Source organism: Equus asinus, chromosome 14 (genome assembly GCF_041296235.1).
Source record: "Equus asinus isolate D_3611 breed Donkey chromosome 14, EquAss-T2T_v2, whole genome shotgun sequence".
Taxonomy (NCBI): Eukaryota; Metazoa; Chordata; class Mammalia; order Perissodactyla; family Equidae; genus Equus; species Equus asinus.
In genome coordinates, this window is record NC_091803.1 from 2,704,885 (window position 1) to 2,730,935 (window position 26,051).

At 46.8% G+C, this 26,051-nt stretch overlaps 1 protein-coding gene across 2 annotated transcripts in view; it reads left to right on the top strand.

The window, feature by feature from the left end:
- Positions 1-21,530: 21,530 nt before the first annotated feature.
- SDK1 (sidekick cell adhesion molecule 1) overlaps positions 21,531-26,051 on the top strand; it is an 865,901-nt gene continuing 861,380 nt past the window's right edge. For both annotated transcript variants that reach the window (XM_070484134.1, XM_070484135.1), the window contains exon 1: positions 21,531-21,906. In XM_070484134.1, coding sequence (XP_070340235.1) covers positions 21,681-21,906 — 226 coding nt within the window. In that variant the 5' untranslated portion in view covers positions 21,531-21,680. The remainder of the gene's footprint in view (positions 21,907-26,051) is intronic.

The window sequence follows — 26,051 nt, forward strand, 5'->3', positions numbered from 1 at the left end:
ATGATGATGATGATAAGGAAGATCATGATGAAGATGATGATGGTGATGCTGATGATGGTAGTGATGATGATGATAAGGAAGGTCATGATGAAGATGATGATGATGGTGATGATGATAATGAAGATGATGGTGGTGATGATGGTAGTGGTGATGATGATGTTAATGATAAAGATGATGATGGTGATGGTGATAATGAAGAAGATGATGGTAGTGATGATGGTGGTATTGGTGTTGATGATGATGAAGATGACAATGGTGATGATGATGGTGGTGGTGGTGGTGATAATGATGATGAAGATGACAATGGTGATGATGATGGTGGTGATAATGATGATGAAGATGATGAAGATGACAATGGTGATGGTAGTGTTAGTGATGGTGATGACGAGGATGATGCTGGCTATGACAGCAGCAGTTAAAAGTGCAAGGCACTGTTCTTAGCAGTTTACGTGTATTAGCCCATTCCATCATCAGGGTGTCCTTATGAGCCAAATATTACTATTATGATCAACTTCATTTTACAGATGAGGAAACTAAGGCACAGAACCATTAAGTAAGTTGCTTAAGGTGACATAGCCAGTAAAGGCAGGATTTAGCCCCAGACAGTCTACTCCAGAGCTCATGCTGTCAGTCACTGCACTGAGAATGCAGATACTTCAGACTTTGTGTGGTAAATCTAGAGGCAAATGGACTTGTATTATTATTACGCAGAACTATCATTAATTATGTTAAACGACCCCACAAGCAGTGAGGATGGGATGGGAGGTGAGAGGACAGAGAATGCTACCATGCCGCAGTTTTTCTCAAAGGAACCTTCTGTAAAAAATAAAGACAAGCAGAGCTGTTTGAGAAAAACAGGGAAGGGGGCCTGGAGTCTTGTTTCCTGACCTCCTCAAAGACCCTCCAAAGTGACCCTGAAGGTTCTGCCCCCAGAGACCCTAGGGTGCCCTAGAATTCACCTGGAAAACCCTTTGGTTCCTGATGTGGTAGATAATACTAGCCACCTTTTATTGGCTACCTGCTCCCTGCCAGGTGATTTCCTTATGAGTTTTAATCCTCAAAGCTGCCTTTGCAGTGAGGTGTGATTTTTCTCATCTTACAGGTGAGGAAACCGAGGCTCAGGCAAGTTTTGCAAGCAGTCCAAGTTCACCTAGTTTAAGTTGGTGGCAGAGCTGCGGTTGGAGCCAGGCAAGCGTGGCCCAGGAAACTTGCTCTCTCCTGGATATATATGCTGCTGCTGTACATTATCCCATTAAACGAGAGTCATCAGTTTCCCTTTGTGCACACACCAACTCACCCTCTCCGGCCTCGGAGGACTCCAGTGCAGCCATCAGGTGTGATTTCTCTGGGCACACCTGTGTGACCATTCTTGCTCCCACACCCCATTCATTCCTTGCCCTGTAGGTTATTTTTAAGTCCACTGGCTTCTCTTCTTTATTCCACTTGCCACTGGCTTGGTCCAGATGGAGGCTGAGAGCCGACTCATCTGTGCTGTCGTTCCCCGGGCCCTGCCGAGGCGCTCTTATGGCCGGGGTCACATCTGTGAGCCGGCATCCTCTCCAGCACAGGGGCCATTTGCGCTGACATGTCCCACACTCCTGCCAACCAACCATCCCAATTTCATCCATGAGCTCCTGCAGCTCTCTCAGGTGGATGCCATCTGCTTGCAGTGACTTATCTGCACTTACTTCTTTCCAATCTGGCTTAGAACATGCTGGTATTGACCATGGTTTGATCTAGTACCTGTCTGCCGTAGAAACCATCCTAATAGCCTCTGTAGACCAAGGCTAGCAGTCCATTCAATCTGTTAGCTTTTTTCTTTTCATCCTTTCTCCTGTAGAGAACGTCTATTAGTCACACCATCCTTTTCAAAAGCGGACTGAGCAATGGTTTTGGCGGTTTGCGCTCTCCTAGCAGGACGCTGACCTTGTCTGTGATCAGGGAGTTGTGTTGCTTAGTGACTGAGGGTACCGGCTTCAGAGTCAGACCGACCCAGGCTGAAACCTTGTTCTACCACTTCCCATCTGGGGAGCTTGTCTGGCCGGTACCGCTCTCTCTCCCTTTAGGGAACTGCTCTCGCCCCAACACTCCATCACAGTGCTTGTGGTGGGGTCTCCAACACAATATGCAGTCCCCTTGGCCACAGTGATTGGTCCAGGGATGGGTCAACCAGAATCCTTCCCTGAAATCTTTCTAAGTAGAGCCTGTGGGGGAGGGGTCCTTCTACTCACAAAACAATCCAGAGCTGCAAAGGCCGCTTCCCACTTCTCCAATGGGAAAGATCTGTTTCAAGCAGGTAAGAGTGATGCCGACAAGCACAGAGAATGAGAAGCAAGATACAGGGAGGAACTGGGAAATGGGGAGTGAGTAGGAGAGTTGTCACCCTACAGCTCAGTTTCTGTCCTCCAGAGCCAGCGACCTCGCCTGCCTTTCCAGTTACCGAGGCGATGAATCCTTTTTCCCCTCAGCCAGTGTGTCTCGAGGGTCTTGTGATTGCAACCAACACGTCTGGAATAATCTATCCCTCATTTGAGTTTCCCAGTGAGTCTCTAGAAGTCTTTCCTCTTTCGTATCATTAAAAGCCTCTTTTCAGTTGATTGCTTTGGGAATCCACGGCAAACTACACGACAAACTATTGGGCGCGCAACCGTGTCTGGCTGTGTCTCAGACGATTCTCTGCTTCTACCTAGACAAAGTTTTCTTTTTCTTTCCATGATCCAACAACTCACAAAGCACCTTGTGCTTCATTAAGCGCTGTCAGCCACCTTTTTAGATAGGAATCTATTCATTCAGTCCACAAACCTACTGAGTGGCCGTCCCTCTTCTTGGCACTGGGAATACACTTGTGCGTAGGACAAAGCTCCCACCTTTGGCATGGAACTTACATTCCAGTGGTAGAGACAAACAAGTGAGTGAATAAATACACAATATAGTTTCAGGTGGCAGTAAATCCTTTGAAGAACAAATAGATCGAGTCAGAGAGTGACTGGGGGGGTTGGGTGCCATTTTAGGCAAGGTGTTCCTAACTGATCATAGAAAGCCTTTCTGAAGAGTTGACGTTAAACCAGAGACCTGAATGAATTCAGAGAGTAAGCCAACAGGAAGAGCATTCCAGGGCTATGCCACAGCCAGTCCAAAGACCCTGAAGCAGGAATAAGATTGGCATAATCTAAGAAAGTCTGGCCAATTGGATAGTGTGAAAGCAAAGGGCAAGTCTGGACATCCATTAGCCCATACGGTACCTCTTCATGTTACTTAGAAAAAGGCATCCCTTCTGAGTAGACTAATTACCACCAGGCAATGTTGTACCGGACACAACCTAGGCAACTGTACCTGGCAGTCATGAAGAAAGTCTTAAGAGATAAGGTCAAAGGGAGACAGAAACCAGATCATACAAGACGGACACTGGATTTTACTCCAAGTCAGCACTGCCCAAGAAAAATATAACACGAGCCACATATGTGATTTAAAATTTTCCAAAAGCCACATTTAAAAAGGTAAAAAGAAACAGGTGAAATTATTTTAATCATGCATTTTATTTAACCAATCTATAGAGAATATTAACATTTTGATGTGCAATCAATATAAAAAATTAATGAGATATTCATCATTTTTTATACTATTTTTTCAAAATCTGTTATATATTTTACCCTTATAGCACATCTCAACTCAGGGGCTGAATTTTTATTGGAAACACTTGCTCAGTATTTAGATTTCGTAAGTTTACAGTGAAGGAGTAGATTCCATACCGAGGTTGTCCCAAACACACGTAAAAGTTTTCCAATAACTGAATTGGGCATCACTTTTTAAATTAAATTTAAATTAAATTAAAATAAATATTGATTTCCTCAGTTGCACGAGCCATATTTCAAGCGCTCAACAGCCCCATGTGGAGGGCAGGGCTAAGAGTCCTGGGAACCACGGTAGGGCTGAGAACAGAGAGTGATGTGACCTTATCGACCTTTAAGAAGGAAATTTCCGGAAGCTGTCAGAGAAAAGACTTGTAAAGGGGCCAGAACGGAGGCTGGGAGACCAGAGCTAATAGTCCAGATGAGAAACAAGGGTGAGGCGCACAAGCGTGGTAAGGCGGTGGTGAGAGTGGTCAGATTTGGGTTATATTCCGAAGGTTAGGCTCACAGACTTTCCAGGGAGAAGTCAAGAATGATGCCAGGGCATAGGCAGACTTTCTGCAACACGAATGAAGCTGAAATTTCAAGACCCCTCACTTGTGTGGGCTTCTCTCTAAGGCTTGGATTATGTGATGTGCGTGGTCTTTGTCAATTTCTTTCAAGTGTGTTAATTTATGGTGACTTTTTAATCATTCTAAATAAATGTTCACATTTGTTCCTGATTTTATTAATAATCTTTTTTTTTAAGAGGGCCCTCTAGTTTGAATAAGTTTCAAGTTCCGTAAAAACCTGGGTCAGCTTGTGTCCCAGGGTTATTACTGGCCCATCTTGCAACCGTGAAAACGGAGACTTGAAGAAGTAAAATGACTTGACCAGAGCAAATTAATAAACTCTGTATGTTTTTCATAATGAGGCACTTTTCATCCAGTACGTTAAGACCATGCTCTGGCTTTTGTAGAGTTATTCACTCTTTTTAATGCCCCCTTTATGTTTTCCCACTTTTGACCATATTATCCCTCTAAAGGGACAGGTAAGCTAATTCTCGGATATGTTCCCCCCCGCCCCCACAACTCTCCCCCAGACAATGAATTTGTTCTGTGACTAGGAAGTGGTCTAACCTGATGGCTAAAATGTGGATTTGCAGTCAGATGCCTGGTGTTTGAATCCTGACTCTGCTGCTAAGTCACTGTGTGACCCTGGGCAAATCACTGTCCCTCTCTGAGTCTCGTCAGTAAAACACGGACAGTAGCATCTACGGAACAGCTTGGTTATGAGGATTAAATGAGTACTCAGTAATTAATTGCTATTATTATTATTTTGTCTTTTTTTTAAAGAGTGACACCTGAGCTAACAACTGTTGCCAATCTTCCTTTTTTTTTTCTGCTTTTTCTCCCCAAATCCCCCCAGCACATAGTTGTACACTTCAGTTGTGGATCCTTCTAATTGTGGTATGTGGGACATCACCTCAACACAGCCTAACGAGCAGTGCCATGTCCGCGCCCAGGATCCAAACCGGGGAAACCCTGGACCGCCAAAGCAGAGCATGTGAACTTAACCACTCAGCCACGGAGCCAGCCCCTATTTTGTCCAATTTTTGGTGCCTTTCCTCCATGACTTCCTGGTCCAGTCATTGCTCATTAGTCAAGGCCAGTGTCCTAACCCACCTATACCAGGAAGGGTCAGCCCATGAATCCTTATAAAAACTTGATCTTCGCATCACCTTAACCAAGTGGTCCAACTTGGCATTGCCAGTGATGGGACAAGTTGAGATTGTGTGCCCCCGAGGCAATGCATTGAGACCACAGCGCCAATGTCGTTGTCAAAGTGTTTAACCTGGGTGTAATCGTGAGAAGCAATCGCAAATCCGGAAGGTGGGGCATTCTACAGGACAGCTGGTCTGGACTCTTCCTAAAAGTTTAACGTCATGAGAAATAAACAAGCAAAAAGGGGTGACGGACAAGTCCAGATTCAAAGAGTCTGAAAACTCTCTTTGAAGACCCACCAGCTACCGTAGGCTCACCCTGCTTGGGTCTTAGTGAAACAGAACAGAACAAAACAGCTACAAAGGCATTTGCAGACAAATGAGGAAATGTGACAGATAACCGAATTAATGTTCATTCCTATAGGCGTAATGTTGGTGTCATAACTGTTATCAGTAAAATGTGCACAGCAATACCTCCCATATAGGGTGGTTGTGAGGATTAAATGAGGACTCCACATAAAAAAAAATAAGAGAATGTCCTTATTTTTAGGAGATATACGATGAAGTAATTAGGGGTGAGGTGCTATGAGGGTTCAACAAAGAGAGAGACAGAGATAGAGAGAGACAGTGGAGTAAGAGAGAGAAAGAGAGATGAAGAGGGAGAGAGAGAGAGAGAGAGAGAGAATGGCAAACTGCTAACGTTGGTAAATCTAGAAGAAAGGTACATGTTTGTTCATTGTACTATTCTTTCAACTTTTCTGAAAGTTTGAAATTAAAAAAAAAAAATGCCACTGACCTTCAAAGCCACTTGACCTTTACTTTCTGTTCAATAACATATTTGGCCTACCTGTGCCGTGTAATGAAAGGTTTCCATCAATACTAGGACTAATTTGGCCACTTTGCTAACAGCAGTGGGTGCTTCTCTTTAATCTCAGTCGTCCCCATCCCGGGCCTGGCTGTGTGGCGGAGGGCAGAGTGCGAGTGTGTGATGAGTGTAGCCAAGCTTTTGTGTTACACGAGATGGGATTTCCACTCACTGGGGCTCCCTAGCTTATCCCCTGTCAGGTACGTCCAGGTGCCCTGCTGCTATTTACATCACCCCTCTTCAAGCGGCTTTTCTGTCTCCACCCACCTGTGTGTCTCCTTCTTGCACAGTTTTTGGCCTAGAAGCCCATCTCATCAATTGTTCACCTGTCACCAGGGTTCTGAGATGCCAGCTATGTTAAGATCTCCATTTGCTGCCAAGGATCCATATGAGCCATCTTATTATTTAGACTCCTGGCATTGGGATATATAATTTGGCTTTGTTTATTTGTCTGCTCTCTGCCTACCTAATGTCTCATTCAATGGGTCAGCTTCTGTCTATTCCATTTATTTTTTTAAGAAGATTACAAGGCCTTCCTCCTGGCCTCTACAACGGAAGACTCATCAATCTTTATCATTTGCTGGCTTTCTCCCATTTTATTTTAAGTTTGGAAAATCTAGTGAAATAGATGGTGGACCTTTTTAAACTCCTGTAATAGGACCTGTATTAGTTGAACTGTGACAGCAGAAGAATCACTTGTATTATAATTAATTGTTCCTTTGTGTGTCCTATCCAAGCTATAAGTTCCTTGAGGATGGGCACTGTGTCTTATTCTCTGGCCCTCAAATTGTGTCTGGTACATAATAGGAACTCAACAAATGTCTTTTGAATGGAAGAAATATCCCCATTGCTGTAATCATAATCCCTTGTTAACTGGACAGGCATTCAGAAGGAACAAGCCATTTGCCCTTAGACATCAGAAGGTTAACACTTCATCAAGACTTCCCTGGCCTTTTAAGACATTAATGCCATTGCTATGCAAAGAAGCATTTGCAGGGGACTTTTCCGGGTTCAAGGCATGGGGAAGAAAGACGAAGGATTGAACGCAACATGTATTTATTGACCTACTACTGGTCAAGTCCTCTTGCTTTCATTCAACAAATTTCACGATTTCTTGGGAGCCAGTGTTCCAGGAATGATGTTGAGTCCCAAGGATAAAAGATGAAGGACCAGTGACTGTTCTTAAGAAACTCCCAGCATCTTAGGGAAGGATGACCCAAATACACAAGCGATATGAAGAAAGGTGAAACATTACCCAGAGTCTCATTTCTGAAATGATCTCGAAAGCTCTCAAGATAAGAAATCGGCAAAATAGTAAGGACAACAATATCTGCAGAGTTTGTTATAATCACAGAGCATTTTGACAAGATGTAGATCCCCACCACCCTTGAAGCACAATAGATACTCCTCATTTCATAGAGGAGGAAACGAAGGCTCATGGAGGAAAAGTGACCTGGCTGGGACCTCACAGCCAGGTCGTGGCCAAGAAAGGACCTTCACTCCCTGCTTTGCCCCATTGCGTGACCCTACCTCTGAGGAACTGGTATAAGCTACTGGTTGCACAGTAGACTCACCAATTTCTCCAAAATTCTGACTCAATGGGCCTGGAAGCTCCCTGAGTGATATTAATGAGGATCGTTGTGTAGTAATCATATCTTTTTATTCTTATTTTTGATGCTTTGTTATCTTGGGACCTTGCTGACCCTGGAGGGACTGCTTTCCCAAGGTTAACCAATTCCTAGAGATAGTAAACAAGTCATCTGTGAGTGTGCCTTTCACATGCAAACCAACCAACCCAGACGCCACACCCCAACCCTCTCCTCCATGAGGCTTTCATGCTCTAGGCCAATATCCCCCTGCCTTAGTTTCCCCGGGACAGCCATTATGCCCCAGAGCATGTTGAAAGTATTCAAACTAGCCAGTCCTAAGCCCGCTTCCCCTGCCTCACCCATTCCTTTCATAGAAAACCACAATGAAGGCCTTTGCCTGCCTTTCCCCTCCCTCCCTCCGCCTCCTGACAGACCCTGGTGCTTCCCCACATGCTCCTCCCCATGTGATGTGTCCCCTCCTCTTGAGAATTTTGAGTAACAAACTACCTGTCTTTTCAATGGCAGGGGTCTCCTGATCTGTTAGCCTTGCCATACCTAAATAATAGTAAAACCTATACCTTAAAACATATATGAGGAATGGAACCAATAAGGGATTTGTAGATTCACAGAAATTTGGGATCACCCCAATAAGAGGTCTCTTCTTCCTCTTCCCTTCAAACGGAGTGGCTTCCCTATTATCAAGTTTACATGTGACCTTTTAAAACATCATTTTGATCATGGCATTCTCATGCTCAAAACACCGCCATGACCCCCACAAAGCCGAAGTTCTTATCATGTCCTCTAAGCTCTCCTCCCCTCGGCCCTGCTGACGTCGCCCCTCGGTTCACTCTCCTCCACCACGCTGGCCTCTTTGCTGCTCCTGGAACCGTCCAGCCCAGCTCTCTCTTTAGAGCCATTCCCTCTGGCCAGAACACTGCCCCCCAGATAATCCCCAGATGCAACTCTTCCCTCCCTTAGGTCTCTGCTGAAATGCCACCTCCTCTGGGGGGAAACCCTGCCTTCTCTGTTCTACCTTTTATTTTTTCCAATCACCCCATCACCTTTGAATATAAGATATCATTTATTTATTGTGCTTAATTGCTTTGTCTCTCCTCTCTTCCCCTCCTGACCCTACTATGCGTCAGCTCCACTGATCAGGAATTTTGCTGGGTTCCTTGATATAGGACACAGAGAAGTGCACGGCACAGAGTAGGCATTAGAATTAATACTTGTTGAATGAACAAATTTCCACTTAAGATTTTGTTGAACAAAAGTTCCCTAGTTGGAAAAAAAAAAAAAAAGAATTTGCAAACAACTTGCCTGGATCTCTTTGACTATCTCCACGTCGAGAATGCCCTGGGCCTGCAGGGTGTCCACTGTGAGGGTAAAGGATGCTTGTAAAAATGTCAAGGTGGGATCGTCTAGCAGGGACCCTGAGAACGGCCAAGAGAATGTCACTTCTGCTCTGGGCATGATGTTGACTCACTTATAAATAGTATGATCATCGAACACTAGAGGAAATGAAAGATTCTGGGAGAAAAGCGGCGTTATTTTGGAATAGAAAATCATGCCCAATGACGTCTCTGTTAGGGAGTATGCCAGTACAAGAGGAAACACACGGAAATAATATTTTAGACTTTCCAAGAGCCCTTGACAAGGTTCTGCCCCAAAATCTATTTTTAAATCTTTAGTTAGCACTGTATAGGGTGGGCAGTGTGGGTTTTTTTAATGGATAAGAAAATGGCTTGGAGATGCAGAGGACGGAACAGTAAGGAAGCAGCAACTCTGGCAGGAACTGTGTCAACTGCAGGGCCCCCGGCGAGGAGCACTGGAAAGGTCTCTTGTGATGTTTTTGCAAATGACCTGGAAGAAAACGTACCCAGTGAAGTCAGCAACTCAGCATGTGACCTTGGGCCTTCCTGGGTGGTGGAATGTCAGACCAATGGAGACAAATGGCTGGAGGTCTTCAGGGCTGAGTGCGTGGGCAGGGAAGTGGCAAATGAGCTCCTCCGGGGCAAACCTTGGTAATGCATTCAGGGGAAAAAAACTTGGAGCTGTCAGCCACGAACCAAGGAAAGGGCCTAGGAGGAACCATACACTATTTCTGAAACTCATCAGCCAAGACACAAACAGAATACTAGATCTTACCAGGAAGGGCTGCAGGTCATTGAAGGACAGTTTATTATCCCACTGCTTCATACAATGCCTCATCTTCCCCTAGTCTCTCCCCAGGCCCTCCACCCCTATGCTAGGGGTTCCTCCTAACTTTCACTGCTCCCTTTTGGTAAACCCACGCTTTTGAATGTTGTGTTGCCCTCCGCAGAGTTATCACCATCTTGTGAGTTCCTAATACCCTTTCAATCTCAACTCAAATGCCTCCTTCTCTGTGAGGCCTCCCCCAACCATGGGCACAGCTGTCACTCCTCAGGGTTAACCTCGCCTGCTCTGTGTTCATACAACTCTTCACTCAGAGCTTTGTTGAAAGCATGTTACAATGGTCTGCTTAATCTTTGCCCTCAGCACACTGAGCTCCTCAGAAGCGAGATATGTGTCTTACGTAGTTGGTGCTCAATAACTATTTATGGGATGCACAAACGGACAGCAGCCCTACTCTGTGTATCTCAAGACAGACACTCGGAAATGGGAAAGGCCCCAAGTCAGCCACGATGATCCTGAGGAGGGAGGAACCGAAGTAGGGAGGCACATCTTTTCAGTGCAGAAAGATGACTGCTTAAGCAGACACAAGTCACGTGTTGAAATCCTTGAAAGATGTAGAGAAGGTGAACAGGGCCCTGCTCGCCGGGTCATAGAGCACTGGAAAGAAGAGGCAACCCTTGACACTTAAGAAAAACTCTAAAATATTTCTCACGTAAAAGAAAGGTGCCTTAAATCTTTCTGGGTATGAAGCATCAAACTTTTTAATCAACTTTGTTTTGGTAAAATTTACATACAATTAAATATACCTATTATGATGGCATAGTTCCATGAGTTTTGACAAATGTGTACACTTGTGTAACCAGTCTGCTTTCTGTTGCTATAGATTAGTTTGCCTGTTCTAGAGCCTCATATGTACATTTGGTGTCTGACTTCTTTCCCTCAGCACTGTGTTTCTGAGCTTCATCCCTGTTGTTGTGTATACCAGTAACTGCATCCTTTTTCATTGCTGTATAGTATTTCACTGTGAGACCACAGTATAGATTGTTTATCCATTTATATATTGAGGACATTTGAGTTGCTTCCAGTTTGGGTCTATTTTGAATAAAACTGCCATAAACATTTATGTACAAGTTTTTTGTGGATAAGACACAGTGTTAATAAGTAAAATAAAAGAGACAGAATCTCAGAGTTGGAAGGGAAAGTTGATAGGAATCTTAGTTCTTGCTGAAGCCAACCCTCTGCCCGCTGCTTTCCCTCCTCCATCACATCCCTGAAGCCTGGCTGTTTGGTCTTCACTTGTCCCACTGACAGGGAACTCACTATCTCTCAAGAGAGCCTATTCAGCATGGAGGAAGCTCCAGTTGCTAGAAAGATCTCCCTTAACTGAATTTCAACTGACCACTGGATAGGGCGCATTCAGTGGTGCTGAAATGAAGTCAAATAACTTGTCCACGCAGTCGGATATTTAAAAACAGCCACCAGAGTCACTTCAAGCCTTTCCCATCTTAGTTTACACATCCTTTGTTCTGCCAATCATTTCACTCTGGACTTGCCCTAGCTTATGGCCATCCCTTCTAAGCTGCACCACCAGGAAACAAACACATTGCTCCAGCTGTGGCATGGCTGGCCCAGCACTGGCCAGCTTGGCCCTCTCTCTGCACCCTGTGTTGACCCTACTTTAGCCTGGGACCACCACCACGCGTTGCTGACTCCCATAGAGCTCACAGGCAGCAAGACGGCAGCCTCGAGCCTTTTCTCACATGTGCTGCTATTAAACCACGTGCCCCCATCCTGCGCTTCCCACAGTGGGCAGCAGATTTATGGAAATGGTACAGGCTTGAAAATACAAATAGCTTCAGAAATGATTCAGACGACTTCATGGTTGAGAGACCCGTAATGGCTTATTATGGCAAACTGGGATGTTCTGTTGCACATTTCTTGCTTTTCTGGCTGACATTAGGATAAATAACTATGTTGGACTGGATGGTTTTTGAGGCCCCTTCCAGCTCTCAAATTTTGTGATTCTTTTCCTCCCATCTAATGTGCTTTGGTGCCACTGTCAGCCTCCGAATAAAGCCAATGGGGCCAGGAGGCTGACTCAGTCGTAATGTTTTCTGAGAGAGGAAGAAGGGAGAAGAAAGGGAAAGCAAAGAGAGGTAGGCAGAAGCAGCATTATTAAAAATTCCAAACATCACTCAGCATGAGATGGACAAAGGCTGTTCACTCCTCATGGGGGAGGAGAAAGCTGCCAGCACCACCTCCACATTAAAACACCACTTATTTTAGTTTATTGATTATTCATTAGAAAATGAAATGTATTCATCTTAGAATTCTTAGAAGCTAAGAACAAATCTATCAGAAAAACCCACCTATAATCCTATACAGGAATGACCACCATTAATATTTTGGTGCCTTTTCTTCCAGTCCTTTTTGAATGTTTATCTTTAGATTCATCCTCCATCCACCCATCCATCCATTCACCCAATATATACCCATGTATTCCAAATTTTTTAAAAGAAAAAATGGCATAAATAATTTTCCCTACTTAACACTCTCTTGACCATTTCCCCAAGTCATTAAATATTCTTTGAAAATATAGATTTAATAATTTCATGGTATTCCATGAAGTAGATAAACCATAACGTATACTAATTCCTACTCTTAGACATTTGAGTTGCTTCTAATGTTTTCCTACTACAAACAATGCCAACAAAGCATCCTTGTAGATGAATCTTCCCATTTTCAGTTAAAGATATATTTATTGGAATGTAATTTTGGACCAAAGAATATGAACTTTCTTAAGGCTTTTCATATATATATATATTCCCATGTTACTTTCCATAATCCCTGTATGACTCTTTAGTCATGCACCTCTTTCATCTAATAACTTTTCAGAATGATGGAGTAGATCAACCCTCAGTTTCACTTCCTAACTGAATATAGCACAGAAGAGTGAAAGGTAAAAACTGTACACAAAGCCCCAAATTTCCCTCCAAGAATCCTAAAGGCCCATAAGGTAGGGGAAAAAAAACCCCATGAACAGTTAGAAAGAAAATTGGAGGTAAACTGCCATAACTGAAAAAGCCACATTGCGGAAGCAGAAATGCCAAGGAGCACAGGGACATAAAGATATCCGTTAAGCAAGAATGGGGGGTCCTGTACTATTAATGCATGGTAATGCCTGGGGATTGTGCCCACATGGCTAAAGGTACCTAGTCACTCATGGTATTGGTTTGTAGGGCTGCCATAACAAAATACCAGACTGGGGGCTTAAACAAGAGAAATTTATTTTCTCACAGTTCTGCAGGCTGGAAGTCTAAGATTAAGGTGTTGGTGGGTTCCTTCTGAAGCTTCCCTCCTTGGCTTGCATATGGCTGTCCCTTTGCTGCCTCTTCATGTGGCGGTCCTCCCTGCTGTCTCTTTGTGTGTCCAAATTTCCACTTCTTACAAAGACACCAGTCAGATTGGATTAGGGCCCACCCTAATGACCTCATTTTAACTTAATTCCCTCTTTAAAAGCCTTATTTCCAAATACAGTCATAATCTGAGGTAGTGGGTGTTAGGGCTTCAACATATAAACTTTAGGGGGACACAGTTTGGTCTGTACTATTCACCTAGTAGAAGGAATGGTTTATGTGGAGGGCTTAGTATTTGTATTCTGACTTCACAGGCTTCTATGGCAGGACTCCTGGCCCCTGCAAAGTACCCTTCCTTCAAGTATTTCCCTGAGTCCTCAGGGAGTATCTCTGGTAGATTGTATTTTCTAAAATGGCTACAGCAACATCTCCTATCTCGGGCTTTTCTGCAATGTGACCTTGCCTCCCTCCAGTCAAGAGGTGGAGTCCAAAGCCCCCTCCTCTTGAGTCTCGGCTGGCCTTAGTGACTTGCTTTCACCCAATAGACTGCAGTAGAAGTGATGCTGCATGCCTTCCAAGGCCAGGTCGGAAAAGGCCGTGCAGCTTCCAGACGCTTGCTCTCCAATGCTCCCTCTCAGAACCCAGTCGCCATGTTGTAAGGAAGCCCAAGCTACACGGTGAAGCCGCATGTGTGCAGTTTGCTTAAGAATCCCAACCAAACCCAGCCTTCAGGGAATCCCAACTCAAGTACCAGACACGGAGTGAAGAAATTCCAGGTGATTCCAGTCCCCAGCCATTTCCCCGCTGTACCTTGATTAAATTCCTGAGCCCCAGAACCTGTGAGCAGAGTAAAGTGATTGCTTTACCCCACATTTTGGGAGGATGAAACTGAAGCCAAAAGAGGGACTGTAACTTATTCAAAGGTATTCTGCTGCCGAATGATGGAAATAGATCAAAATCCCGCCCTCACAATTTTCAATCCAGAACTCCTTCCACCATTCATTCTTTCAACAAAATGGTTATGGTCTATAGTGCACCACACACATTATTTGGGGCACTGGAGAGACAGAGGTGACACTTGCATATAGCTCCTGAGTGCAGAATGTGGACCAGTGGATGGACATTGCAGAAAGGCTGATTACAATTGGTGTTAGTAAGACCTTCGCAGTAACTAGAGCTTTCTCCAAATGGAATGATTTTGAGAAATGACATAGAGGAGCTGAATGCCTCAGGCAGATGATTGGCCTTAATAAGTGTTAAGATTGGTCCCACCTCTCCCTTCCAACTCTGAGATTCCATCACTTCCATGCCTTGTTCCCAAAGAGCTTTCTTTTATTTGATTTAAAACTTCCTCTTTTGAACAAAATGCTCGTTAAGATCACTTCTAATAAGTTTTCGTGGTGCTGTCTGTACAATATTTGTCCTGCCCACCCCAGAAGCAGGAGACAACATTGGAAGACACAGATTCAAATCCTAGCTGTACCTCTCATTTGCTGGGTAGCCCTGGGCAAATGATCTGAATTTACTGAGCCTCAGTAAAGTGGAAAAACGCACTTCTTATCACACAGGGATTGTCCTGAGGATTAAATAAAGTGCTTATGTGAAAACCAGGTGGAGAGATGTCTATTGATTCTGTTCTATTAAATCTGCTAGTCTCTCCCTTTCTCCAAAGTAAATATCTCAACACTTCTAAATTCAACTGTTAAAGGATGCCAGTTCCCCTCCTCTCTCTATCCCCAATATAGCCAGGTCCCTGTTGAAGGCAGTGATAAAAGAAGGAGGGAGAAGAAAAGATCAGCTGCGTCTTCCCTGACCACTCAACCTCCAAGCTGTGCCCTCCCTCCCACCCCCCATCCTCCCTTTACAGCGGACTGGATAGCCCTCCCCTGGGTGAGACCAAACCTTCACTCCCAAGACATTCCCAAGGGTCTTCAGGACCCTGCGTTGATCACCAACCTCTCCTCTTGGGTCTCCCTTTCTGCAGAGAAGAAGTTTCCCTCAAGCCCAGATCTTCTTGCTTCCTTCTGCCCTCACCTCTTGAAAATGTCACCTTCACCTCCCACTCACCCCTCTACTGCCTGGGGCTCGCTCAGGCTCCCACTGAAACTGCTATCACAGATCTGGGAGGACATTCTTGTCACTAAATCCAGAGGTCGCTTTTCAGTCCTTAGCTCCTTGTCACTCTGTCATCTTTGTCATTGTAGATTCATTGAAGTCCCTCCCCATCACTGGGACACCATCCTCTCCTGCCTCTCCTCCTACTTCTGCTCACTCCTTCTCAGCTCTACCCCAAAACAACCACATGTCTAATGACTGTACCTATGTGCAGACATCTCAAATCTAACGGATTCAAAACTGAATCAGGTGTCTCTCCCACCCCATCCCTCCAATTCTGTTTCTCCACCTACATTCGCTCTCTTAAGAAACAAAACGGCCACTCTTCTAGCTGCTCAAGCCAGAAACAGGCGTCATCCTCAGCACCTCCCTTTCTTAGTTGTGGATCCTACCTCCTAAATAGCTCCTAATCTGCCTCTTCTCTCCCATCCCAACTGTCACCGTCATTTCCTACAGAAATTGCTGCAAGGGTCTCCTCACAGGTCTCCTGGCTTCCAATCCTGCCTAACTCCAATCCAGTCCGTGGCCTGAATGCTGGTTCTAAAACTGTATCTGATTATGTAACTTCCTGTTTAAAAATCTTCAGTAGGTCTCCATTGTTCTTATGCTAAAGTTCATGCTCTGGGCTTCTGCATTTGATGTTCCCTCTGCCTGGAGCACCCTTCCTTCTGCTCCCGGCTGTTGATTCAACTCCTGTTTATCCTTCAGGTCTTCATGTAGATGTTACTTTCCCTGGAAAACTTTCTCTGATTCCCCAAGGCTGTGAGATCTCTTCTCAGGTGTTCCCTTAAGTGCTTTCGCCTAGCATACAATTACTGTGATTGTTTATTTCTCTCTTGCCCTACTCTGGGGCTGGCACAAATCAGGAATTTAATAAACACTTGTTGAAAAGTAAGAAGGGAAGAAATTACTTCCCCAGTGGTTCTCAAACTTGAGTCTGCATCAGAACCCACTTGGAGAGCTTGCCACAAGGCTCCGCCCCCAGAGGTTCTGATTGGAGTTTCCGATTCTGTAGTTTGGGGTGATGCCCCAGAATCTGCATTTCTAACCAGGTGATGCTGATGATGCTGGTCTGGGACCACACGTTAAGAACTCCTGCTTTATACAATTTAAAGCAGCCTGAAAGATGAAGGACAGTTGCTTTTAAAGAAGGCTGGTGGAAGGTTTTGGTAGCTTAGTAAATTTCTGGTACCTCTCTTCTTCGTGGCTTGCCTAATAAGAGCGTTTCATGAGAGTTTAGCTTCTGAAAAAGATCTCAGGAAACTAGGTGAGCTCTAAGGTAACCAAAGCACACGCCCCATTAGGGATCAAAGGCAGCACCTGGTGGCTCGTTAATGGGTTGCCAGGCAACGGAACAAAGGTGAGGCTGAGGCTCGGATTAGCAGCTGGCAGGAATCTAAGAGTGAGCTTCTGAGGCATGCAGAGGGTAGACTTCTCATCAGGAGAAGACCACAGAAAGCAGATGTGAGGAATCCCCAAGATCATTGCCTTGATTTGCACATGGAAGGGCACAACCTCCCTGTGTGGAGAACTTCACGTTGTAACTTGGCCTCTAATATGATTGGGGAATATTTTTCTCAGAAGAACCACTGAGAACCCATGAGGGACATTTCTTAAAGAGCTATAGATACGAAACGACTTTAGACTCATCACCATCTGCTTTTCAAAAAAAGCTCTATTGGTTTATTTTTTACTATAAAATAGTCACATTTGAAAACTTAAAAAGTACAAAAAAGCATGGAACACCATGTCTCCTGAAGGAAATCTTATTAAAGTTTTCCATCCATCCTTTCAGAAAAAAATAAGGTTAACATAAGAGATTATTCTATATATGCTTGCTCTATGACTTTATAAGAAAACACTTAACTGAATACAGTGGACATTTCTGCATTAATACCCCTCTGCTTCATTCTCTTACCAGTCACGTGGGGTTTTATTGTGTGGATGCATCATATTGTACTTAACCTTCCTGGATGGGCATTTAGGTGTTTTCCACTTTTTGCTATTACCAGGACTGCTGCAGTGGACAACCTTAGACATGCATCTTTGTGCATTTGTCAGGTGGAATGCCTAGATCAAAGACAATTTATACTTAAAGTTTAGCTGTGGATTGCAGGTTTCTCTCCAGAAAGGCTGTTTAACTTATATTTCCATCAGTAAGTGCTCATTTCCACACAACCACACCAATACTTGCCATCATTAGTCCTCTAACATTTTTTACAAGCCTTATTACTTTAATTTTTCCATTCTTGGATCAATTTCTTTGGGCATTCTTCAAACGTTTATTTTCCCTTCGTATTTCTCCCAACTTGCCTGTTCGTGTGACTTGCCCATCTTTCTATAGGAATTGTTTATCTGTTTTTCTTATTTACTTATAAAAGCTTATATATATCTATATAGGGAGATTAATACTTTCTCCAGTTCGTTGCTTGTTTCTCTTGATGCTTTTTTCCCCTCAGTGCCATAAGGATGTTTTTGGTTTTTAATTTGAATACAGTTGAGTCTATTGATGTTCTAGGAACTTGCAGGTTTTCCTTTTAAAATAAAAAAATTATAATTCTATCATTTAAAAAGTCTTCCCTTTTATCTTGTGGCCCAGTAAGGGCCAAAAAAGAGAGAAGAGAAAAAATAGAAGGGAGCAAAAGAGGAATAAAGACAGAGAAGAGAAAAGAGAGCTGTATTCATCATGTTTACTAAATTCCTAAGAGAAAGGGGTGATTCTCAAATTTTACTCTATATATGAATCACTTGGAGATTTTTTAAAAACATAGATCCTGCAGGACCAAAGGCACTTACAACTAGAATATACAACTATGTACTGGGGAGCTTTGGAGAGACGGAGGAGGCAAAAAAGAAGATTGGCGGCAGATGTTAGCTCAGGTGCCAATCTTTAAAAAAAACCAAACAGATTCTGATTCAGTAGGTCTGAGAGGGGACTGAGACTCTGCATTTTTAACCAGCTCCCAGGTGAGACTGATGGCCCACGGACCACACTGGGAGTAGCCAGGCTTTACACTACAACAAGGGGAAAACATTGATGGTTTTGATGATAGTTCTAATACCACTTGAACTGTCATTTGTTTTGAAAACTCTTTTCTCTCTCTTTAATGAAGCAAGGAAAATCCTAACTTCTTGTTTTGGGAAAGTAGGAAATAGCCACAGCTCATTTTTCAAAGAAAAATAAGTCAGCTCTCATGGAATAACATCCCTCTACCTCACGGCCTTTTAGAATATATGGCTAAAGATTTTAAAAAGCGAGTGTACTGGTACAAAATGTTCACTTCTTAAGATCTTCTCATTGGGCTGGATAAAATTAAATTGAGAGATTAATTGGCCCTTTCGGGTAGCATTATTCCAGCTCTTTACTGGCTATCTCCCCACCCCAGCATTGTAAAGGGCTTTCTCTGTATTATTTTTGAGAAATAATAGCTACAGTCTAAACACACCCACTAAGACTGTAATCTAATGGTCCTGTAAAAAGCAACATAGTCTGGTGGGGACAAAAAGTCTTTGGCTAGGACTCAGGAGAGCTGGATTCTTGCTCTGCCTTTAACATGCCTACTTTGTGTATATTAAACTTCCCTGGCTTGGTTCCTTCAATCTCTCTTGCAAAATGAGACAACATTAGAGCCTCACTTACGCCAGCTTGATGCTGGAATAAAAACATTCCCAGAGGGGTCTCTGGACCTTTTGGAGTAGCATGATGTCAACGCTCCTCGTACGACCTACAGTATACTGGCTTGGCTTTCCAACTTCCAAGAGAGTTTCCACAAAGCTTTCTCTGAACTGCAAAATCACAGGAAAAGAGGCTCCGGGCATTTTGAGTGTCCCGAGCCCAAGAAGTCGCCTGAGCCATATTCACGCCCCTGCTGTAAGGGCGTATGGGCATGGCTTAGCTATTTGCAAGGAAAGTAATGAGCATATGTTTCTATTTGAAAGGAAAAGGTTAAATGTGGACTGGACTCAACTGGACAGCGCAAGGGTAGTTGGGGACAGCACTGCCCAGTTGGTATGAGGAAAGGGAAACTAGCATTTGAATGTGAATTATCTCACTCCCTGGAGGCAACCCCGTGAGATGGGAATTATTCCTAACTTTTTACAGGAACTTCGAGTCAGCAGTTTGCCCAAATTTCACAACCAGAAAGAGCAAAGACCTCAAAACCCTCATGGGCTCCGCTTGTACTCGCCGCCCCCCCTCCCCCAATCATCATCTCTGAGCAAAGCAGGAGTGTGCAGAGAGGAAGCCTCAGTTTCCCATCTATACTGCACCCCTCACCCAGAGGGGTGGCGGGGATTAGGGTGATGATCCCACAGCACGGTAAGTGCTCAATGCACAGTAGGTATTGCTTATTTTTTCCCCCAAGGCTCTCTTGTAACCCTGCAAGTTAGAAGAGGCCCAGAGCATCTGCAACAGAAAATAACAGTACATAACCCCCACTCCCAGTCTCATCCACATGGCCTCAGCACGGCAGGGCCCAAAGGGCTCTGCTGTGCTGTTCCAGTCAGTGCACATTAGTGCCGGAGCCTTCAACAGGTTGCTGGAAAACATACCTTTTTTGGGTTGCATCTGACTTCTCCAGCCCTCCTAGCATGGCGTGGGAATGGGGCAGAGGGCAGGCCCTGGGGTCACATCTAGCTCAGAATTCACCTCCTCCGTTTGGCTGCTGTCCTTGGGTCTCAGTTTCCCCATCTTTCCTTCACATAGTCATTGTTAAGACTTAATAGACATTGGACAGCGCACAGTGGGTGCTCTGGAATACGGGAGCTGGCTCCCACTCCGGAAGCTCGGGCCACAGTGACCCACTCTCCACTCTCCCACCTGGGTCCTTCGTGGCCGGGGCAATAAACAGAACAGTAACTGCAAACCCGCTCCCAGGGCTTCCCGGGGAGCCAGCACAGAGCGAGGCGCGCGCCCTGTCCCGCTGCCATCACCACTTACATGATCTCACTCAATCTTACATGCCCCCAGGCTCCTCCCGGCCAACTGCCAACAGCATCAGACTGTGTGTCACCTTCCAGGCCTCCTCCCACAAAAATGCTGGCCTCCCAGCCTCCAGAGCGCTTAGTTCACCCCATAAACTCGGCTAATGCTTACCACATGCTGCCTAAGCTCGAGCATCCGCGCCCCACCCCCCCCAGTCCCGCGCTCCCAGGCCCCACGCTGGGAGATCCTCTGTCCTCGCGGACACTCCCCGCTAGGACACCCTTCCAGCTAGGGGACCCTCCTCCTAGGAGACCCTTCCTGCTAGGGGACCCTTTCCCTAGGGGACCCTCCCCCCAGACCCGCCTACTCCAGGCGGGAAGCGGCTGGCACTGATCACTGATGTCCCTGCAGGCCACACATGACCTTGGACGCCCGTGCAAAGCCGGCGTCCACTCTTCCCTCCAGGTGGTGGGTCTGCGGCCAGTGGCGCCTTTGGTTGCTAGGAATTGAAAACCCGATGGAGAGTGTTTCTCGTTTGCAATCACCGTAACTTGGCGCATAACCACCCGAACACGGAGCCCGCGAGTGGGAGCAGGGCGGGCTGGGGGCGCGCCCACCTGCCCCGGCCCGCGTCCCGCCCGCCCTGCGGGGCCCGCCCCCTCGGCCGCACGTGCGCCAGCCCACCTGCGCGCCCGCCCCGTCCCTCCCCACCCCTCCCCGGCCCGGCCCGCGGAAGCCCCCGCCGCCCGCGCCGAGCAGCCCGCCGAGCAGCCCGCCGAGCAGCCCGCCGAGCGCGTGCCGAGACGGCGCCGGCCTGCAGTGCCCGCCGCGCGTCCCTAGGGGGCGCAGCCGGCGCGGGAAGCCGCCCGAGCCGAGCCCAGGGCCCGGCGCGAAATTCCAGGCGGGCGGGCGCGGCGAGTTTGAAAATAGGCGAGGCGTGGGGGCGGGACTCCGGGGGCCCGCGAGCCGCCTCCCCTCAGCCAATCAGCGGCGGCGGCGGGCGCGGGCGGGCGGCGCGTGCGGCCGGGCTGTGAATGGGGCGCGGCGGCGGCGGCGGAGGGCGAGCGCCGGCGCGCGGGCGGGCGCACTTTCTCCTCAGCGCCGGGCGGGGGCGGCGGCGGCGGCGTCTCCTCAGCGCCCGCCGGACCCTTCAGGAGACGCGGCGCGGCCCGGGCGCTCCGGCCGCGGGGCCGGCCTGACGGGCATTTCCCCCGCGGACAACTTCTCCTCCGCCCGCGCCGCTCCGGTACCCGCACCTGGCTGCCCCGCGGGCGCCCGGCTGGGAGGCCACCGCCCGCCCGCCCGCCGGCGGGGCCCGAGGCCGGGGGCGGCGGCTCCTCGGCATGGCCCGGGGCGCCCGGCTGGCGGCCGGCGGCGGCGCGGCGGGCCCGGGGCGGCCGCGGGGGTCCCTGCCCGGCCCCGAGCGGCGGCGGCGGCCCCTCAACGCCCGCGCGGCGGACGCGGGCCGGCGCGGCGGGCGGCCGCCGACAAAGTTGAGCGCGGGCCGGCGGCGCGGATGGTGGGCGCTGCTGGCGCTGCAGCTGCACTGGCTCCGGGCGCTGGCGCAAGGTAGGCGCGGGCGGCCCCCGGCGCGCCCCTTCCCTGCCGGGGGTCGCGGGCGGCGGGCGCGGGGCGGCGGGGCGAGGGCTGCGGGCGCTGCGCCCCCTGGTTCCCGCGCGCGGCGACGCTCCGGAGGCGCCCCGCTCACGGTCCGTGCCGTGGGCGCCGCCGCGCGCCCCGCTCCCGCGGACTTGGGGGTCGGCGCTCCGCGCAGGGGCGCCCTGGTCGCGGCGGGCGCGCTGGCGGCGGAGCCCGGTGCCCCGCACCTGCAGCCGCGCCCCGGCCCCAGGTGGGCGCCGGGTGGCGGAGGGAGCAAAACTTTGGGCGTCCGCAGCCTGTCCGCTCGGCTTTGTTTCCCTGCACCCCCGTTGGCTTGTGTTTGACGGCGCTGGGGCTCGGGGTGGCTGCAGCCCCGCTGGGGACTCCGGGGGACCGCGGGAACGGGAGGATGGACCGAGCTGTCCGCCCTAAATCTGGATCCCTTAAAAAAAGCCCAAAAACCTAAAAACCTAGCATGCACCCCAGGCCAGTTAGCATCCTTTTTCACTGAAGTTTGCTTGTCTGGAAAGAAGGTAAAAGCTTAAACGACAGGGATGCAGGGAGAACTGTCTTCATCCGTCCTTTTGGGGAGGTCTTGTGGGGTGAGGGGAGCTGCGATGCTGGTGGCGGTTTAGGGGAATCCGCTTTGGGGGCCTCAGCTGCGCGGTGGAATACTACTATCCCGGTAAGGAGCCGCGGCGAGGGGGCGCTAAGCTGAAAGTAGCCGTGATCGGTGTCCGGGGAGAATGGTTCACGTGCAGCAGCATCATATGATTTAAGTGCAGTAAGGTTTTAAAGGTCTGACCTCGAGGCATCCGGTAGTTGAACAGCTAACTCGTAATTCCTGATGCTAACCTGCTGTTGTTACCTGATTGTGGTCCTCCCCGCCCGCTCCCCGAGGCTTTCCTAAATGCCTGCTTTCCTCTTTTTGCTCCATGAGAACGAATTGCCGTGTTTCTGCTTCATTTCACTCCTCCATTACTCGGAAAAATTTTCGTTTCACTTATTTGTGCTTCTTTTTTGGCTTAATGACTGACTTTGGTAGGAAAGCATTTATTAAGTCGTTTTGCAAAATGGGATCTGTAGATTGCCAGAGAAGCCAGGTTCAAAGGAAGAAATCCGAATCACTTAGGGATGACCTTTAAAATAGCAATGGTGTTTGTTATGAAGTTTCCCCCTTTTTTCTTTAAACAGTGACTTGCACTTTGCAGCAAGCTGTGTGCATTTATGCATTTGAAGATTTGGGCACAGGTTCAGGTGGTGGGGAAAAAATCTGGCTTTGTTTTGAAGTATATTGCACGGATTTCCAGTTTTTATCAGTTGCACTTTGAAGGCTGTGTAACCCGTCGCATTTTTACATAATGTTGATGAAACTGCTTTAATTTTTTGAAAAAGTGTTCTAAGGCAGCAAACTTTGTTAGGAATGTTTTATTCCTTGTCACCAGTAAAAACATTTGTACCTGTTTTACATTTATATGGCTTATAACGTGAACAGATCTTTTAGTGTAAAATTTCAAATAGGTTGTCACTAATTTTGAATTCATTGACAGGTTTCTGTTCTCTGTGAAATGTGTAATATATCCATCATTTTTTTACATCCTATTGAAAATTCGTATTACAGGGGAGATGTCACCATTTGACAAAAGCTCATGTGTCTTGAAAATGAAAATTTTGGTGCTGCTGTGGAGATTTCTGATGGAATGATGAGTTTGGCCATATGTATGGGAATGTATTCTCTTGAATCTTATCAGATAAAATGTAGCGTTCTAAGTGGAACACTTACCACTAAGTTGAAACAGGTCATAAGTACTGTATTACTATGTAGCTAGGTGAAGCAATTCCTAATTTCTCTTTTCTGATGGTGTTTCACGTGGTTAGGCTTAGTCATGCTATCTTGGGAGAAAGTATAATATTGACCAGTAGAAGTTACATATAGTTACACAGTCTAAGAGCAGAGTACACAATTGATGTTACGTGAAACACCAGGTTCAGATCTTCCAAAGGTAACTTTAGTTGTCCTGGGGTTTCTTCTTTCTACATGGTAATGAGAATTTCTGAGTTATATATTCTGCTCACTGGTGTGTACCTGTGATGCCTAAAGAGCCAGGTTTTTAATTCTGAAAGGCAGGTGGCAATGCATGCGTCTCTATGTTGTCCACCAAGGAGCCAGACCTGAGTGTTTTAGAAGGATGCTTTCTGAGGGTGAAGGATGGCAGGGTCATAAGTATCATATGTGTGAAGTGTGTGGTGCCCTAGCTTTACTGCTGGATCTCTGACAGGCTGATTGATTCTGGTCATGCTCACTACAGCCTCTCGTTAAGTTTGTATTCATCAGGCCGAGACGGGTACGAATCCTTTTCTCAGTTACTGCTCTGGGGTTGTTCCTGGTCCTCAGTTTCTCCTTGGGAGTCATTTCCAGTCACTTAGAACAATGGTTCTCACACTTTGTTGATCAGCAACACCTGGGGCATTTGCTGACCCTGCAGAGGGCCAGCTCCTTCAGTGAACCACAGGTTGCTTTCCAGGTGATTCAGGTACATAGCAGAGTTTGAGAATCACTAACTTAGAGCGCCTTATGTTTTTCCTCATTCTCCCCACCTGCTGATTTCCCGGAACCACGTCTCTCAAACTTGGTTGCTGATTGGAGTCACTGGGGAGCTTTGAACAATGCTAAGGTCTGAATCTCATTCCCGGAATTTGTTTTAATTGACTTGAGGTTTGACCTGGGCCAAGGGAGATTTTAAAACTCCCCAGCTTTTTAGTCACTCATTCTGTTTATTTCTACGGGCACTGTTGAGCTCCTGCTTTGTGCTAGTCTGGGGTAGGCATCAGCATCCCTAGTGACATTTTAAAATAGTCATCTGGGCCCCGCCTCTGACCTGGACGGGCTCTGGAGTGTGAATTTGTGCATTTAAAAAAGGTGATTCTTGTATCTTGGTGTTATGGTTTTATCCTTGTGTTGGCCAATCCCGTAACCTCACCCATTTTTGTCATCCTTAGCCTGAATCCCTGTAGTCTGGACTCCTACCTAGACCTCTGTCTGGACTGTTTTTATCAGGCCAATTCTCAGCCTTGGGTAAGGTCTGCTAATTAGGCTTCTCTGCCAGTGGTTTGCTGGAGAAATCACAAAACAGTGTTAATCGGGTTCACTACAAATTGAGCTTCCGTTTGGGCCCTTATGGCTTCCCATTACCCCAGAAGTGCTTGGTTTCCCCCTTTCCTCTTTACGCTGGAACCCCTTCCCCTCAATTTGGAGTTTCAGCTGGAACTTGAGTTCCAGACTGCCTGCTCCACTAAAGTCTTCATAGACAGTGCTACTCTTAATAAGTGCTCAGACAGTTACTGATTAATCGTATTAGACCATGGCATATTTAGCAAATGGCAACTGGCCACTAGGTTGGTAACTGTCTTGCAAATCCAATAATAAGCACTTATCACCCTCTATGCAATCTGACATCTAGCCACCTGTAGCTAACCTTTGTTGAGCCCCTTTGTGTGCCAAGCACTGGGTGCTTTACAGGTAGGCTCATGTACTCTTCACAACAGCCCCGGGAGGTGGGTGGCATTTTGTACTCATTTTACCTATGAGGAGACTGAGGCAGTGAGATGTGAACTAATTTGCCTAAGGCCCCAGGACTTGTAGTGATAGAGCCAGAATGGGAGCAGGCTGCCTCATCCATGGTCTACGTTCATAAACAGTGGCTGGAGGGTCTCCCCTGTGGCCTGTAGCTTTGTGTGGGGAGGGAGAGCAATCTGATCAACACCAAAGGGAAGATGGCGGTGGGTGTTTCTAAATACTGTATTGAGTGACTCGACCTCAAGTTTCGAGTTGCCTTATTTACTGTTTTGATTGTAAAACAATGAGAATTACATTAAACAATTTGAAAAATAGAGAAAAGGAAGGCACATAACCCCCCTACGTATACTAACCCTCTCCCATGATAAAATGACTGTGCCATTTTGGTGTTTTTCTTTCCAAAGAAATTTTTTTTTTCGTAATGTAACTGTCCAGTTCCAACTGAGAATGGGTCGTGGCAGTCAGTTGGAGTCTGCAGATTTGAATACCCGAGAATTGACCCCTAGGAGTGTACCAACCATTTCTTTGAGGAACACTT